The 15,339-nt window shown below is 44.3% G+C and overlaps 1 protein-coding gene across 2 annotated transcripts in view; it reads right to left on the minus strand.

Annotated features, from left to right (window-relative positions):
• The window catches only part of LOC120845191 (metabotropic glutamate receptor 5), a 460,349-nt gene that overhangs the window by 41,329 nt on the left and 403,681 nt on the right, over nt 1-15,339 (minus strand). For both annotated transcript variants that reach the window (XM_040503389.2, XM_040503390.2), the window contains exon 7: nt 10,499-10,731. In XM_040503389.2, the coding sequence (XP_040359323.1) occupies nt 10,499-10,731 (233 nt within the window). The remainder of the gene's footprint in view (nt 1-10,498; nt 10,732-15,339) is intronic.

Consider the following 15,339-nt stretch of genomic DNA (forward strand, 5'->3'; position numbering starts at 1 on the left):
ACACAACATTCCCTGACGGCTTACGAAACACATGGTGTTGCGAGTATTGAGCACCTTATCATTGTCTGCTGCTAACGAGATTGCGGCACTGGCCGATAAGAACGATAAGGACGCTAACACGAAATAGGCCGGAAGTGTAGACTGCGTGTCTTAAGCTGTGAGGGACTATGGAAGGTCTTCTGCAAAGCTGTATCATTTACAAAACTTGAGAGTTTGGGGATTGGGGTATACGCATTGCCAGGTGCGACCCTTACGCACAATGCCGCAAAAACCGCGGAATCATAGTCCTTTTGATTTTGTGTTTTCTTAGACTTCCCTTCATCTAGCTCAGTACGAGGTTCCCTCCTCGACGCTTTACGAAATGCCAACATTCCCATAACGAGCGAGAACAATGTATTGGTTTCATCTGGAGCGCGGCAAAAAACAAAATTCGTTTACTACATTATTATGATTATTTTTTTTTTTTAGTGACAACAAGTTTAGTTGCGTTAAATCCTTGAGGTATAGATTTCACTCACCGTGCAGCCTGTACACCTATATGTCTAACCACATTTCTGCAGTTCCAGCAAAACAGAATCGTACAAATTGAACTTTAGGAAGCATAAAGCTCGAAATAAATGTTCATACCTGCTCTCTTTTTCCCCCGTGTTTTTTTTTTTTTTTTTCAGGCCAATGGTCAAAGCGAGTCCTATCTCTGTACAGGAAGATTGATACTAAAGTCCCTCGATTAACACTTTGCTAAGTAGCAACAGGGATTGATGTGCTAACACGCTCTGCCATTGGTCCGTGCCCGCGTTCCATTTCCGGTTAGAAGGAACACGGCGGATTTGACTCGACTTCACTCTCGAGTAACGATTTGGTACCTTACCATTCGAAAACCTAAGCGCATCCAGCGTTCTTCTATCTGGATTTTCACGTTACATGACCCGCCGGAGTAACTGAAAAGATTTCGAACACAGCCATGGTGGGCGAGTTAGGAAGAACATGGCGGACCGGCGCTCTTGCAGACGATAGGAGTGAGGGGAGGAGGACTTGTCGCTACCTCGCATAGCGTTATCTAGGGGCGTTAATTATTATCAGATGAAAGCAACCCCGTTTTCCCGTTTTTAGAACAGCGCAGTACATACGCACACTTTTTTCTCAGCACTACCGATAACGCTATTTCTGGCTCCTCGTTCGTTAAGTAATTTCGTAAATCGTCGTGATTTGTTGTTCGCATCCCGTGCGGAAAAGTATTTGTGCCAGACTTCTTTATAAACTGCCCGTCTATTATTCAAGTATATTCGCCGCGAAATAGTGAGGAACGCTTAGCGAAACTAACGTCTTATATTTTGACTATAGTAATTCCTGGACAAGGGGAACAAGGGGGACAAAGGACAAACACAAATCTTCAAACATAGCTAGGTGACTGATGCGTGACCAAAAAATTCGCCTGGTTCTGGTATCTGACAAAACCCGGTTGCTCTACTGACGTCTAACTCCTGCTTAGCCTAGTCGGTAGAGCGTTCCATTGCAATTGGTTCGATCGGATTTTTTCGGTCGAGCATCAGTCAGCTAGCTGCGTGTGGAGATTTATGTATGTCCTTTGTCCCCCTTGTTCCCTTTTTCCAAAAATTATGGTTGTTATTCTTGTCCAATTCGTTTGCCCGTTTGCATTATTTGCATTATCATCATAGTCTTATATTTTCTTGCATATATGTAGTAACTGACAGTAACTGAGGCTGTTTGGTTCGCGAATCGATTTTTGGCGTTCTTATCAGATGATGCCACAGTCTCGTTGGTTGGGTTAGCGATAATAATATGTTGTAATATCGTCATAGCCTCCCTTTTTTAAGCTTTCTGTCCCAGGCAAACTTGTAGATAACAAGCTACAAGTAACTGATTACTTCTTTTTTTTTTTCATTCATTCATTTAGGTTACCTTCAAAGCGCCCGAGGGCATTACATGAGAGGGGGACTGGAATACAAGGAAAGATCGGAGAAAAAAAAAAGGCAAAAACACTTGACATAGAAAACAGGGTGCGACAGATCGCGCACGCTCATACACGAGATATTAACATATACATAGCATCTACACGCCAAAAGAGCAGATGAAATCAAACGACTTAAATATTTCCTCACATGCACTCTTAAACTGTGTAGAATCTTGTATGCTTACAACATTTTCAAGGAGCTCATTGTATTCGTGAAGGGCCAACATTAAGAGAGATTCGAAAACTGCTTCGTGCGAGTTAATTAAGGTTAGCCTGAGTTTGTGCTAATGGTCGTGCTGAGGAAAGATTCGATGCGGAGGAAGTAAAAGTTCTCCTTTAAGGTATCGATTATCATAATACATTCGGTGGATAAAAGTTAACCTTGATACTTTGCGGCTATTGTATAAGTGATTGAGACCATCTCTAGATTTTAATGCTGTCTCAATAGACAGGGAAAAATAATTTCTAAAAATAAAACTAACGGCCCTATTCCGGACAGACTCAATTTTTTTTTTTTTTGTATTAAGTAATTTTGCCAGGGACTCCAAATATTGATAGCTCATTCTAGCTGTGAACGAATAAAGGATATATGAGCTAACAGTCGGACGTCACTATGTGCCAAAAAGAAATTCCTTTTAAAGCATCCTAGAGTGCGATTTTCTTTGCTCACAATATAATCAATACGCATTTTCCGGTCGAGTTTCTCAGTTATAGTTACTCCGAGATATTGATAATGTGTTACCTTTTCAAGAATTGAACCATTAACTTTATAGACAAAGATAGATTTCAACTTTAACGTAGCTAAAAAAGAAATTTGCTGTGTGAAATCTTGATACTCGTTTGCCATTTCTCGCACCATAGTGATAAGGAATCGAGGTCACGCTGAAGGGCCGAGCTATCATCTTTTGTAACGATGCGCCTGTGTATTACGCAATACTCTGCAAAGAGCCAAATGTTTGAACAATGAAAGTCGGAAGATCATATATGTAAATTAAAAAAAGAAAATGACCAGGGACTGAGCCCTATGGAACTCCGGATTTTACTCCAATAGTGCGGGACAGGTCTTTACGGACCGAGTCTAATTGCGTTATTTCAAAAATTAATTTGTTGAACCAATTGGCGACAGACTGGTCAATATAAAGAAATTCAAGTTTTCTTTAATAATCGCTGGTGCGGGACCCGGTCAAAGCCTTTCGAAAAATCGATGTGATCAATTACATCTTAGTGTAACGTTTTAACGCTTCAATTACGTTTTTTTTTCTGCGATAACGTTAGCTGTAATTCAATTACTATTTTGTAATCAATTAAAAGCAATAAATGATATGTCTCCGAAAGGGGTAAAATTATGGAGTTCAGCTTATTTACGTAAAAATCGCTCTGTCTGCCCGTGCGTCACTTTTCTATTTTTCACCAACGTTGGAAACGTTAGGCGCCCGTTTCCGGCTTGAGCGGCGTTGCCGTCGCCGTCGGCGTAATTGCTCCAGCCGAATGCAGCTAACGGAATTCCCGGTTGGGCCGATATGCGGCGCCGCGTCGCTGGCTTATCTCTCGTACATCCATCCATACACCAGATCCGTTGGTCTACCCAACCGACTCCTACCAGACTCTAATGCTTATATTCGCCGCTGTGCTTTTGAGCGCTGGCGTCGTGTATATAATCTTCGCTGCCAAAACCGAAACACTCTGGGCTCTTCGACCAATGATCAGTAAAGGCGAGGTCAAAGGACCGTTTCTGTCTTTGTTTTGTTTGCGCTAGGCACTCCTTGCTTTCAAACTATTCTGCGGGTGTTGAAATCGAAAGTGCAGATTTTACGGCAGTACCGAGTACGGAGCTGCGCGTCTGCGAGCAGATAATGATAAGAGAAGTCTCTAGGTCGACAGACATTTTGCCAAGACTGTTGCGTGCCTCATGACGGCCAATTACGGAGTTTACTGCGCAACAAAGTAATGTAAGAATTCTTTAAAAAAAAAAAATCTCGGGGTGCTTATTTTTTTGGTTTCCAACAGACGACAGGTGAGCCTCTACATCAAACTTTTTGTCAGCGCTCAAAACTGGAAGTATTGAAATATATTATCTTTCTTAATCTTTCTATTGGAGCATCGAAATGGATTGCGTATGCAAGTCGCCAGGACTCTGAAAGTCTGCCGATGAACAAGCTGCGCCAGTGTCGTCTGTGCAGTGAGCACGCCGGCACTAGCGCGTTTGCAAGCTGTAGGAAGATTCGTTCGAAGAAAAACGCGTGCTCCACCGTTTTTGTTACGAATCCGTTGCTGCAAGGGCTGGTTCCTCCAGGTGAGTGTACAGGGCAATCTTCAGTTAATTTGACAGCTTCGTTTCTATATCTCAGGTTAGAGTATGATAAGTGCTGTTTTGTTAGCTTGTACATTAAAGTAATTAATTTTGTTTTACATATTTGACAGCGATTACTGCGTTTACTGCCTACAACAGTTCTTGGTTTCCCTTGGAGGGTGGTGGACTGCCAGTGGAGTTTGTAAATACCTGTTGAAATACCGCAAGTCGTTTGAATGGCGTTCAATAAAAAATACATTTCATGGAACGTGCCGTTTCTGTTTTATTGCACTGGTAATATCAAGCGAAGCGCATCTGCTTGTCTGCTCGACCGGTGCCGTGCTGGCCGCTGCGGCCAGCACGGCACCGGTCGAGCAGACGGCACCAATCCAGCAAACAAACCGAAAACAAAAGAAAGAGAGGAGGGAAGGCCAGGAGGGCGCACGCCAACAACAGGTGTGGCGCCATCTGGCCGTCTTTCTCAAAATATTTTCGTCTGGCACCGTACGTATGTTCGCCTTTCTACCACTAGGGCCTTGTGGCGCTAGTTTCTCCTTACCACGATGGAGGCTGGAGCTGCACTCGGCTGATCGCGCGTTGCATTATGGGACGTTTCCCATTATGACGTCACGTGTGACGTCACGAGGGTCACTCGTGACGTCACTGGGCATTGCATCATGGGTAAAATTCCCCGCTAAACTTAGCGGGAAAATTCTCCGCTAAATTTGGCGGAAAATTTCCCCGCTAAATTTAGCATAAATACTTCCCGCTAAGTTCAACGGAGAAAATTCCCCGCTAAATATAGTGCGGAATTTTTTCCACTAAATTTAGCAGGAAATTTAGCGAAAATTTCCTACTAAATGGGAGGGGAGCCGGAGAGGAGGAGGGGAGGAGAGGGATGAGGAGGAGGGGCATACCCTCCTCACCATACCTTCCGCTCCTCCTCCTCCTCAAGAGCTGCGTACTAATTCGCATTACAGGGTAATGTAAACACCTTTTTTTTCTTTTTTACACCTGAAGAATTAAAAAAAAATATCAAGATACCAGTAGGATCAAAATGTCATCGCGATCAGCGACGTTTTGCCTGTCTAGCTGTCAAGAATGCCTCGTTTCCTGTGTACGGGTTGCTACGATCCGGGCTTGCGAGGCATAGACGACTGTGTTCTGCATTGACCTCATCTAGCCACGACAGAGACCCCCCCCCCCCCTCCCCATTCTATTCTGCTAGAAGCTCTGGTAGACCAGCTCAGTCGTCGCTGCTATGGTTGTGCAACGGCTGCCGTCTCCGGAGAATCAGTCCACGGACGATTTTTTTAGCTTTTTGCTGCCCCTGTCTAAAACGCTTCGAACAGACGGTCGCAACAGTGAAGCGCTCCGCTTCCTAGAGGACTCGGAAGCGTCCGTCGAAGCACTGCGCAACCACAAACTGGTGCTCAAAGTGTTTGTGCGCTACAACACCGCTCTTCCCTCAAGCGCATCCACGTGGATAGGGTCTGCAGCGTCGGGGCATATATCTTTATCAGGAAATGTGGGAAGATGACTGACGAGAACTTCAAACGAGAACTGCTGGTGAAGCTTTGAACATATGTATGAGGTGTGATCAAGTAGTTCCGAGACTGATTTTGTATCGAACGGAGAGGGAGCAGCACAGTGAGGCGCGCACGACAGTCGAGGGCAGGGACCTTCCTGCGTCATTGTGCCAAAGTGTGTCCCTCTGTGAACATTTGTAAACGCGCTACTCGAGTTTATTTGATCACACGCACAAACATAATGGTGATATCTCCGTAGACTGGAAACTAAAGCGAGAGCGAACATCAAATTTGCGTCAAAGTCGGCAAAATGTAAAAGAGAGACCTATGAAATGTTTTAGAAGGCTCGTGTCAAAAAGCAGCGAGGCGCGCGAAAGGTTTTGAGTGGCAATCGCGCCTCCAAAATGGAAGAACGTGACTTAAGTCAAGGAGAGGTCGGATATAATCGCCATACCGCTCGTCGTCTTTCAGCGATGTTCTCTCGTTCCTGAGGCGCGAGGGCCGCTTAAAAAAACTTCGAAAACTTAAGTGCTTTTTGACACAAGCCCGCTGAATCATTTCAAAGGTTTCTGTTTTAGGTTTGTCGAGTTTGACGCCGAATCGATGTTCGTTCTCGCTCTGGTTAGCAGTCTATGGTGAAATCGCCATTGTGCACGTGCGCGTGGTCATAAAAACTCGTGTAGCGCAGCTCCAGCCGTTCACAAAGCAACGTCCTTTGGTATAACGAGATACGAAGGTTCCTTCCATCGACTGCTGCGCGCGCATCAGTGTACTATCCCCTCTATTTACACTACAAAACCAGCCCCGGAACTTTTTGATCACTCGTTGTATATGAATTTTTGGATTTGTAACAAAAAGTGTGAAAAAGGAACGTGGAAAGTAATCTATTACTTCCTGGTAATTTTTCAAATAATTTTGCGATGCACTAATTGATTACTGTAACGAAGTACATTTTGAAATAAAGTAATTGTAATTGTAATTTGTTACTTTTTTCAGTAGCGCGTACAGGATTGGTCCCGGGTATAGCACGCCAGAGAAGTGCCTAACCTGGCACAAACTTGAAAATCCTGCACCCCCCCCCCCCCAAAAAAAAAAAAAAAAAGCCTGTGCGTCTACTTTCCCTTACAACTCTCGGAAAGCCAATCATTGCAACTTACGGCGGCAGCTCAGCGAATGACGATGCCGAAACATAGGTTTAGACCCAAAAAACGCAGTCTGAGTTTTGACATTAAGCACTGCAAGCGTGACGTTTTGCATGCCTTAATGTCACAAGTCAGACTGCGTTTTTGGTCTAAACATATATTTCGGCATCGTCATTCGCCGAGCTGCCTCCGTAAGTTGCGGTGATAGGCTCTCCAAATGTTGTTCGGGAAAGTAAACGCACTGACTTTTTTTTTAGAGTGTAGGGTCCTGACTTGGGGCTTAATACGGCTTTGCTTGATGGCGCTAGTTAGTGCCAGAGTACTTTTTTTTGTGCGTTTCTTTAACTTCTTTTCTGGCTTGACCCCCCAAAAAAAGGTTAGATGAAAGCCAGACTATATTAACAGTGAAACCTAAATCCGGTTCTTGTTTGGCAAATTATAGGCCCAATGTTTTCACATGAAAACCGAGCAACCAGAGGTGAAACCTAAATCTGGCACATGCTTGGCGATTTATATCCAAAGACACCGCATATGACAGCCCCAAATGCTCACAGTGTAGTCTAACTTTGGCACTTGTTCGGTGAGTTAATTAGGGCCAAGATACCCAGAATCTGGCCAGATATAAGTGAAGCTTGGCTGTACCTCGATATCTTCGGTATTTCTCAAAACCATAAATTTACAGTAAAAAAAAAAGTTTGGCTTAAATTAATTGTGCTACCTAGGTGACCACAGTTCAAGAAATTTGAAACGACGACTTTACCACAAAGAGCTTAGAATAAACAATCGCTACATTTATGGAGGGAGCTCGTCGGATGATGAGGCTGACGTTATGTTTAGATAGATAAAAATTGTCTGCGCTTGGCTGCTGAGCATGAGATCCTCACCATGTCCAGTGCCAAAGCGCAGACAGTTTTTTTTTTGTTTTTTTTTGTCTGAACATGTTTTTTTTTCGATTTTCCGGGCTATTTCCGTAAATTGCAGCGACTGAATATGCTAAGCACTCTGCGTAAAAGTAGCCAGACACGATTTCTCAGGGGGTATAGGAGAGCATCTTTATGGCTTGCAGCCTCCACGATTTTAACCAAATTTCGGATGCTATTCATAAAAGAAAAAGAGAGAAGGACATACGAAGAAGACAAAGAAACACAAAACAAAAATAGATCTCCATGTTACGGAGAAACTTTACATATATCGAACCAGCTTGCTCCCGGTCTTATTTACGGATGCAAGGGGAAACGCGCGATTGAATGAGACACAAGTGAAAAGCTAGGTCCGAAGAGGAACGTAAAAAGTGGCGCAAGTCGATACGGGAGAGTCAAAGATAAATTGATCGTCGGCTGGTACACGGAAATAAAATTGATCCAGAATCGAATATCGGCCGCTGCGTATGATGCGAAAAAAGTTCTTCCATATGTGTACTGCGGAAAAAGACAACGGAAAGGTATCTCTCCGTATGATACTTTTTTTTTTTCCTTTTTTAAAGACCAGTATTGGGGAGAGCATTCTTCTCAACGGCTTTCTCTTATAAATTTAGTTTTTTTTTTTTTTTTTTTTTTAGAAATTAATAGATCTCTGGTTTATTTTTTATAAGAATGATACGGGGGGGGGGGGGGGGGGGGGCGTTGCACCAAAGCATGTGGTGCAAATCTGTTCAAATTTTCATAGTAAGAATGTTAAGATTGATCCCTCATTTGTTCGGAAAAAGCTAGGCATTTTCTGAAGTTCTGAAGTTAAGTTCAAATTAACGGCAAAATTATCTTGTCATCAAAGATAAAACATTGCACCACACAAATTGCGTTATTTAAAAAAATAAATAAAAAGCCTGTTTATTTTATTTGATAATTTATATTAAATATTAGAGACTCGGCTGGCTTAATCGAGAGCTTCGCGATGTGCCACTATATAATGCGAAGTATTTGCAAAGTTTTGCTTAACCGGTCAAACGCACCTGAGCCGAGATGGCAACCGCAATGTGCTCGCTCCCTATGAATGGACTCGAGGACCACGCACGGCAAAGAATTCGGACGCCTCTTTTTCTGGGCTCTTTAGGTTCGGTACAAGCGGCCCATGCTTTCAATTAACCATTCGTATTAAAAAAAAAAAAAAAAAGTGCGTTTACTTTTTTGCACAACACTCGGAGAACCGATCACCACAACTTACGGAGGCAGCTCAGCGAATGACGTTGTCGGAACATATCTTTAGTCCAATAAAAAAGTCTGAGTTGGGACATTAAGCAATGCAAGCCATTGCATTGCTTATTGTCACAACTCAGACTGCGTTTTTTGGTCTAAACGTATGTTTGGGCATCGTCATTCGCTCAGGTGCCTCCGTAAGTTGCGGTGATTGACTCTCCGAGTGTTGTGTGGCAAAGTAGGCGCATGTTTTTTTTTTTTAAAGTGTAGTCTAACGTAACCACAGAGAGCGTACACGCGCTCTTCCCAACGTCGCTGCCGTAACACCCGTGATGAGAGTTTGCATAACGTAGCTCAGTATATCGGTCGATCGTCTCTGTGAAACTTAAAAAAAAAAAAAAAGACCTGGTCGGACGAAAGAACGCCGAAGCGAGGTGAGCTCAGAGCCATCGCGTGGCTGTACACGAGCGCAGCTGATTTTGAATATCCAACGTCAACTTCGTAACATTACGTGAGAACAAAGCTTAAGAAAAGCGGGGCGATGCTTCTTTTGTTCACGCTTCTTTTTTTTTTCTGATTGGTTTTTTGACGTTTTTATAGACTAATGCCGCATTCTGATTGGCTGCGGAGCGATAATAAGATGTTCGTGACTCAGACTTACTCTGCATTCTTGAAGCTCTCAGTGACCGCAGCGGAGCTAAAGAAGAAAGCGTGAACTATCGGTGACGTTACGTCGAGTGAGTTGAAATAGTCCTGCGTATCAGTTCTGTGCCCTCCGTCAGCCGCCCGTTGTTCTTTTTTTTTTTTTTTTACAGTAGTGAAGGATTATCATCAAAACTACAATAGTGGTGAAAAGCGCCCAGTTGGGCTACTAACTTAAGTGGTCAATTTTGATGCCGCTAGCATACCCTGTCGAAGCAAAATGCAAAAAAAAAAAAAGGGCCGAAGTCGTCCACCATTTTTTAGACCACCTGAGACTGGGTGGAAGAAACACGAGGACGTCTCAGTCAAAGTCGTGTTCGCGCTAACACTATCGCGCAGTGTACTTTGACGACACTGTTAGTGCGAACAGTAGAGACTTTTAGTCAGGAGTCCTGCTTTTAAGAGATCGTACGCAGCGCATTAAGGGCCAAGCGGGCGCGTGCGCAGCGCATGCTTCGAGATGACGAGATTCCGCTAGCAAAGCAAATCTCTAGCGTACAGTTTCCCAAAACCCTCCAATACTTCGGCTCTTCGCTCCTTGCTCCGATGTGTAACTGACAAAGATCCAGGTTTACGGCTCAAGTTGTTATCTCCGGTGAGCGCTTTACGGCAAACTAGCAAGTTTGACTATGCCGCTTCAGCTGTGAGAGAAACGAGGGAAAGACTGGCAATCACTCGACCGCTAAATTACTGTATAACGCCTATGGGCGCAGAGCAACAGGTCGGCTCACCTGTACAAGTCCTGTTGTACCTGGCCGATCCGGGGCCAATGCTGAGCGAGCAGTTGAAGCGCACCTCCCAGAACTCCTTGAACCATGGGTTCCGGAGGTTGGTGAACGGGTCCAGACCGAAGTAGTAGCGGTCGAAGTCGTGGTCGTAGTTGGCGTGGAACCGGATCGAGAGGCTGCCCACCGAAGCCTTCTCCTGGTTCTTCACCACGTCTTGGCGGTCCGACCAGCCGTCACTGCGCACACAAGGAACACATCTTAAACCGCGGTCACGCTGCTGGTACATCGTGCAAAAGGCACGGTCTCCAGACATGATGACAAAACTATCTGCGGAGTGCGGACACACGCCTCAAGTACACTTGAAGTCATGCTTGCTTCATAGATAGCTATTCTTCGAACGTGTCTGCGGCTTGTTTTTGTATGACCAACGTGACAGGGCCGTCATACAAAAGGGAAACACGCGTCACGTCTGCAGGCTGACGTTACTATACGCATTAGCAGTGTCACCACGGCTTTACGGCAGCTCCCTCTTGTAACGTGGTACCGCTGAGTGAAGCCCCACCTGCCACCGTCTGCCGACATGACATAACCAGTTTGTTTTTGTATGATCGCTACCTATAGAATTTTATAGCGAAACCGCCAGCTTACATTCTTTTGCGGCCGAAGGTGACACGCAAACGTAAAAATAGAGCAACACCGACTAGGTTATGATGATAATGCAATTAATGCAAAGGGGCAAGCGAGCTGGACAAGAACGACGAAAATAATCCCTGTAGAAGAGGAACAAGGGAGAAAAAGGACAAACACAAATTTCCAAACACAGAAAAGTGACTGGTGCGCGACCAAAAAAATTCGCTTGCACCCGGTATCGAACCAGGGACCCTTACATTTCCAGTGAAGCGCTCTACCAACTGAGCTACCCAGGAGTTCGACGTCAGTGAAGCAAGGGGGTTTAATCGGCTGCCACAAGTCTATCACCAACAACGGGAAGCGGTCTGCATTTTAGCTCAGTTGGTGGAGCACTCCAATGGAAATGCGGAAGTCCCCGGTTCGATATCAGGACAAGGCGGATTTTTTTCGGACTCGCACCAGCCAGTTATACTCCGTCTCACTAAAACTGTGCAGTACAGCCAAAGCTACAGGAGAGAGAGTGTATCCCGACCTGCTCAAGAGGAGGGAAAGAAAGAACGTGGGAATCCAAGCCCTTCTACTCCCGTTCCTCCTTGGTCTTCGCATGAACAGGTTGACTTACGCTCTCTCCCCTTTAGCTTTGGCTGTGCAGCACGGTTTTAGTGGGACGGAGTATAGCTGCGGTTTGTGATTTGTGTTTTTTTCTTTGTACTCCTTGTTCCTCTTCTCCAGAGATTATTTTCGACACTGACTGGGTGTTTTAAGCTGTCGCCCAATAACAAGGATTTTGGCATATGCACTCATCCATCTACTGTTTGAGAACAATGTTAATTCGACGTGCCGGTTCGAGTGTACTGAAACCATACCATCACCAGCAGCTTCTACGCAACATGGGTTCTCACTGCTCTATGTTCCTACGTTCGACGATGCGAATAGACCGATCTCCCCAGCCAGCTTCGTTAAGCCACCGCCACTGGAGTGCATCGTGAAAATTGTTCTGGATGAGCGACAACCGCGCTGCAGTTCTGTGCTAGCAGAGCACGATAAGATACGAGCTGTCTCTAGCACTGGCACCCGCCTCCTGTCAACTACAGTTATGGCGGGGTCACGCGTGCAAAGAACACTCAGTTAGATCGGAGTATATGACTAATTGTCAGAACGATGGATAGCATTACGCATTCAAATCTATGCTCTATTCTAGACCACATTACGTTTAAAAAAAGAAAAAAAAACAGTACGAGACGCCCCGCTTGCAAAAAAACAACAACAAAAAAACAATACCTCGCTCAATGCTCAAGGCCTCATTCAGCATGGGGCATTAGGCGGGGCCTTATTTTTGGCCTTTCAAACTAGAAAAAAACTTCACGTGCCTGGATTTACTTCTTTTTATTCTATATGTACTTCAGTTTAAAAGATAGTGGGTTAAAATACATTGTTAAAGAAGATAAGCGTCCAAAAAAACCTGAGAGTGTAAAATCGTATAAAAAAGAGTAAAACATATTTTTACATTTTTATATAGATTATAAATTTCCACATAATTTCGGTTCACCGGGTTTGAACCGAAATCAACGAAAAAGAGACGTTTTATCGAACGACTGAGAGCCACTCTAAAAGCCACTTAGGCCATCTGTGTGTGAGTTGAGTGCTGAAAAGGAAAACTAGAAAAGCAATGTCATTTAAGGGAGGAAGCTTAAACCCACGTTTCTTTAATGCGACGCTTAAGGCCTGGGCGGAAACAACTTACCCCTTAGCCTGGTCAAAGTGGTCTGGATACAAACTTTCTCAGCGGAACGTTGTTTTTTTTTTTGTTCACTTGTTTGATCAAATCTTTAAAGGCGGAGCCGCTCCTTTAATACAAAGGTTAAAACGAAACTGGTAACCTCCCCGCCCAGTTTCAAGCAAAACTAAGAAAAAAAAACGCGATGCACCAGGGTTCCATATCTAACTTAAACTAGGGGGCTGGTCTCCTAAAGCACTAAAATTGGGCAAGGTTGTTTTTGTTTTTTTTCGAATTTATAAACTATAATTATGGATGCGAGCGCCTTCGTGTGCCATTAAACGAGAAATAGTTTGCGAGGTCAGATCAGCAATTTAGTAATATAACCATTAAAGGCGGGCAGCAATCGATTGTTGTTTTAGCCATAAACCGCTGTAATCCCGGTAGTATCATAGAAACACACCTTTAAATGAAGACAACAAAAATAAATTTTAAATAATGCCGAGAAGTAAAGATATTAGCGACTGGAACATGCAATATAGCTCTACACAAAAGCGCATGTGGCGCTCGTCGCTACCTAACACAAACAAAGCGAAAAATTCTATAAAACGTACGCAACTCTTGAGACATCGCTGCATTGCCAAAAACAAATAAAAACCTCCAGACCCCACGTCGAGAGACGTCTAGACGAATCTGAATGAAGGAATAAAGTGACTGCTCGACTTGCGATTTGTGTCCTTATTCTGAGCAGCAAAAGTTTTCGGCTTCTGCAAGCTGCATGGTCGAGGAAGAGAGACCAAGGTTGCGAAGGAATGGAAATGTATCGTATAGAGAAATTGGTCTGCTTTTAAACCGCACATATCTAGGAGCGCTTCTCCGATAAGCTTGAAGCAATGCGAATTCTTCGGTGTTTTCAAGAAAGTTCGGGACCGTGGCATTATGCTAGCGTGAATCGAATATTTCGTCTGTCCCAATGTCTTCCCGTCGAGAAACATCGAGAAAACATAAGGCAACGTTGCCGTTTTTTTTTTTTAAAGTTTTTGTGCAGGCATGCACGATATATATATAAGGATATACGGGGAGTCGGTAAATGATTGATGCTCCATTACAGCGACAGCAGTTATTGGCAAGGTTTTGTAGCGGATCCCCGGGCGTGTTTCGTACGGCCGTGGCAGAGAGCTAAATCTATCGGTGAGCGGACAGTAAAAAATAAGGGCAACTATATTTAGCGGACGGTGTTCACGTGAAACTGTGACGTCACGTGACGTCACAGTGATGACATGATGTCACGTGACACTTTGTTTCTCGTCGCAATGGGATTTTATTGTTAACGTGCACCATGGCCGGAACGCGTGGTTAAAAGATTATGTGATAAAGGCATATGAAATCTACGCAATGGAAATGACACAAATCCCTCCACCCAAGAACGAAAAAAATCACACGATGCTGGACTCGATGTTAGGCAAATATCTTAACAGTTGCGATTGTTTAATTTTGTGAATGGTGGTGGGAATGTTCGTGTGCACTGTTATCGTTCGTAACTTTGCTCGCCGTTGACTGTGCAGCGCATCGGCTGCCACCAGTTTATTTGCATGACACGAAAAAGAAAGCAAAACGGTAATTTTTGTTCGGTATACGAAGTGACATCTACCAAACTGCACAGTTGTAACTAACGTCCATTTGAATGACATACTCCCGAATTTGTACGTCGTCTATAGACGCTGAATATGAGCTCCATTCATAACCTGAAAAGTGAAGAAGCTGGCGTTCTATAGCCTCTTCACTCATACAAGGACGGTCCCTGCTAGCCTCTTACCAAGGCGTTCCTGAATTCTAAAGTTGTCAAAGCACCTCAGTGCCAATGCACGAGAAGATTCTTTTTTTTTTTTTTAGAAATTTCTTTTTTTAAAGGTAATAGTGAAGCATGAATTTGTTTTTACGCACCTATAGTCACCCAAGCACTCTTCTACGTGGGAGGCGCCATTTATAAAAGTTGTCGGGCCTAGCGGTATGGATAGGGCGATATACAGCCAATATCGAAAGGTCTTAAAGTTTGACTTTTCTTTGAAGCCGGTTATATTGGGTGGGTATATTTGATTGTTTACTCTTTTTTCTTTAACTCAGAAGCTGTACAAATCGTGCACGGGTCTGATCCTGTATATTTCTGCCTTTTGGGTTTCTATAGCCACCGAAAGGCTTAAGCGTGTTTCACATGCAGCGGTTTTGGCCCTAAAGCGGCGCGATTTCTGCCGTCGCGGCGCTCTGGCCAGCACCAGCGGTTGAGCGGCACGAGCGCCGCGACGGCAGAAATCGCGCCCCTCTAGGGCCAAAATCACTGCATGTGAAACACGCTTTAGAAGGGCAGCAAGGGCCTTCGGTTGTCCCGCATCCAGCGCGAGCTTTTCATCTTCGACAGCTCTTACCGCTCATTCACACTGGAAGCGGATCCGCGTTCGCAAAGCGGTTGCGAACGTGGTTGTATAAAGATACAGTGCAA

This window comes from Ixodes scapularis, unplaced genomic scaffold, assembly GCF_016920785.2.
Source record: "Ixodes scapularis isolate PalLabHiFi unplaced genomic scaffold, ASM1692078v2 PGA_scaffold2__306_contigs__length_199485367, whole genome shotgun sequence".
NCBI lineage: Eukaryota > Metazoa > Arthropoda > Arachnida > Ixodida > Ixodidae > Ixodes > Ixodes scapularis.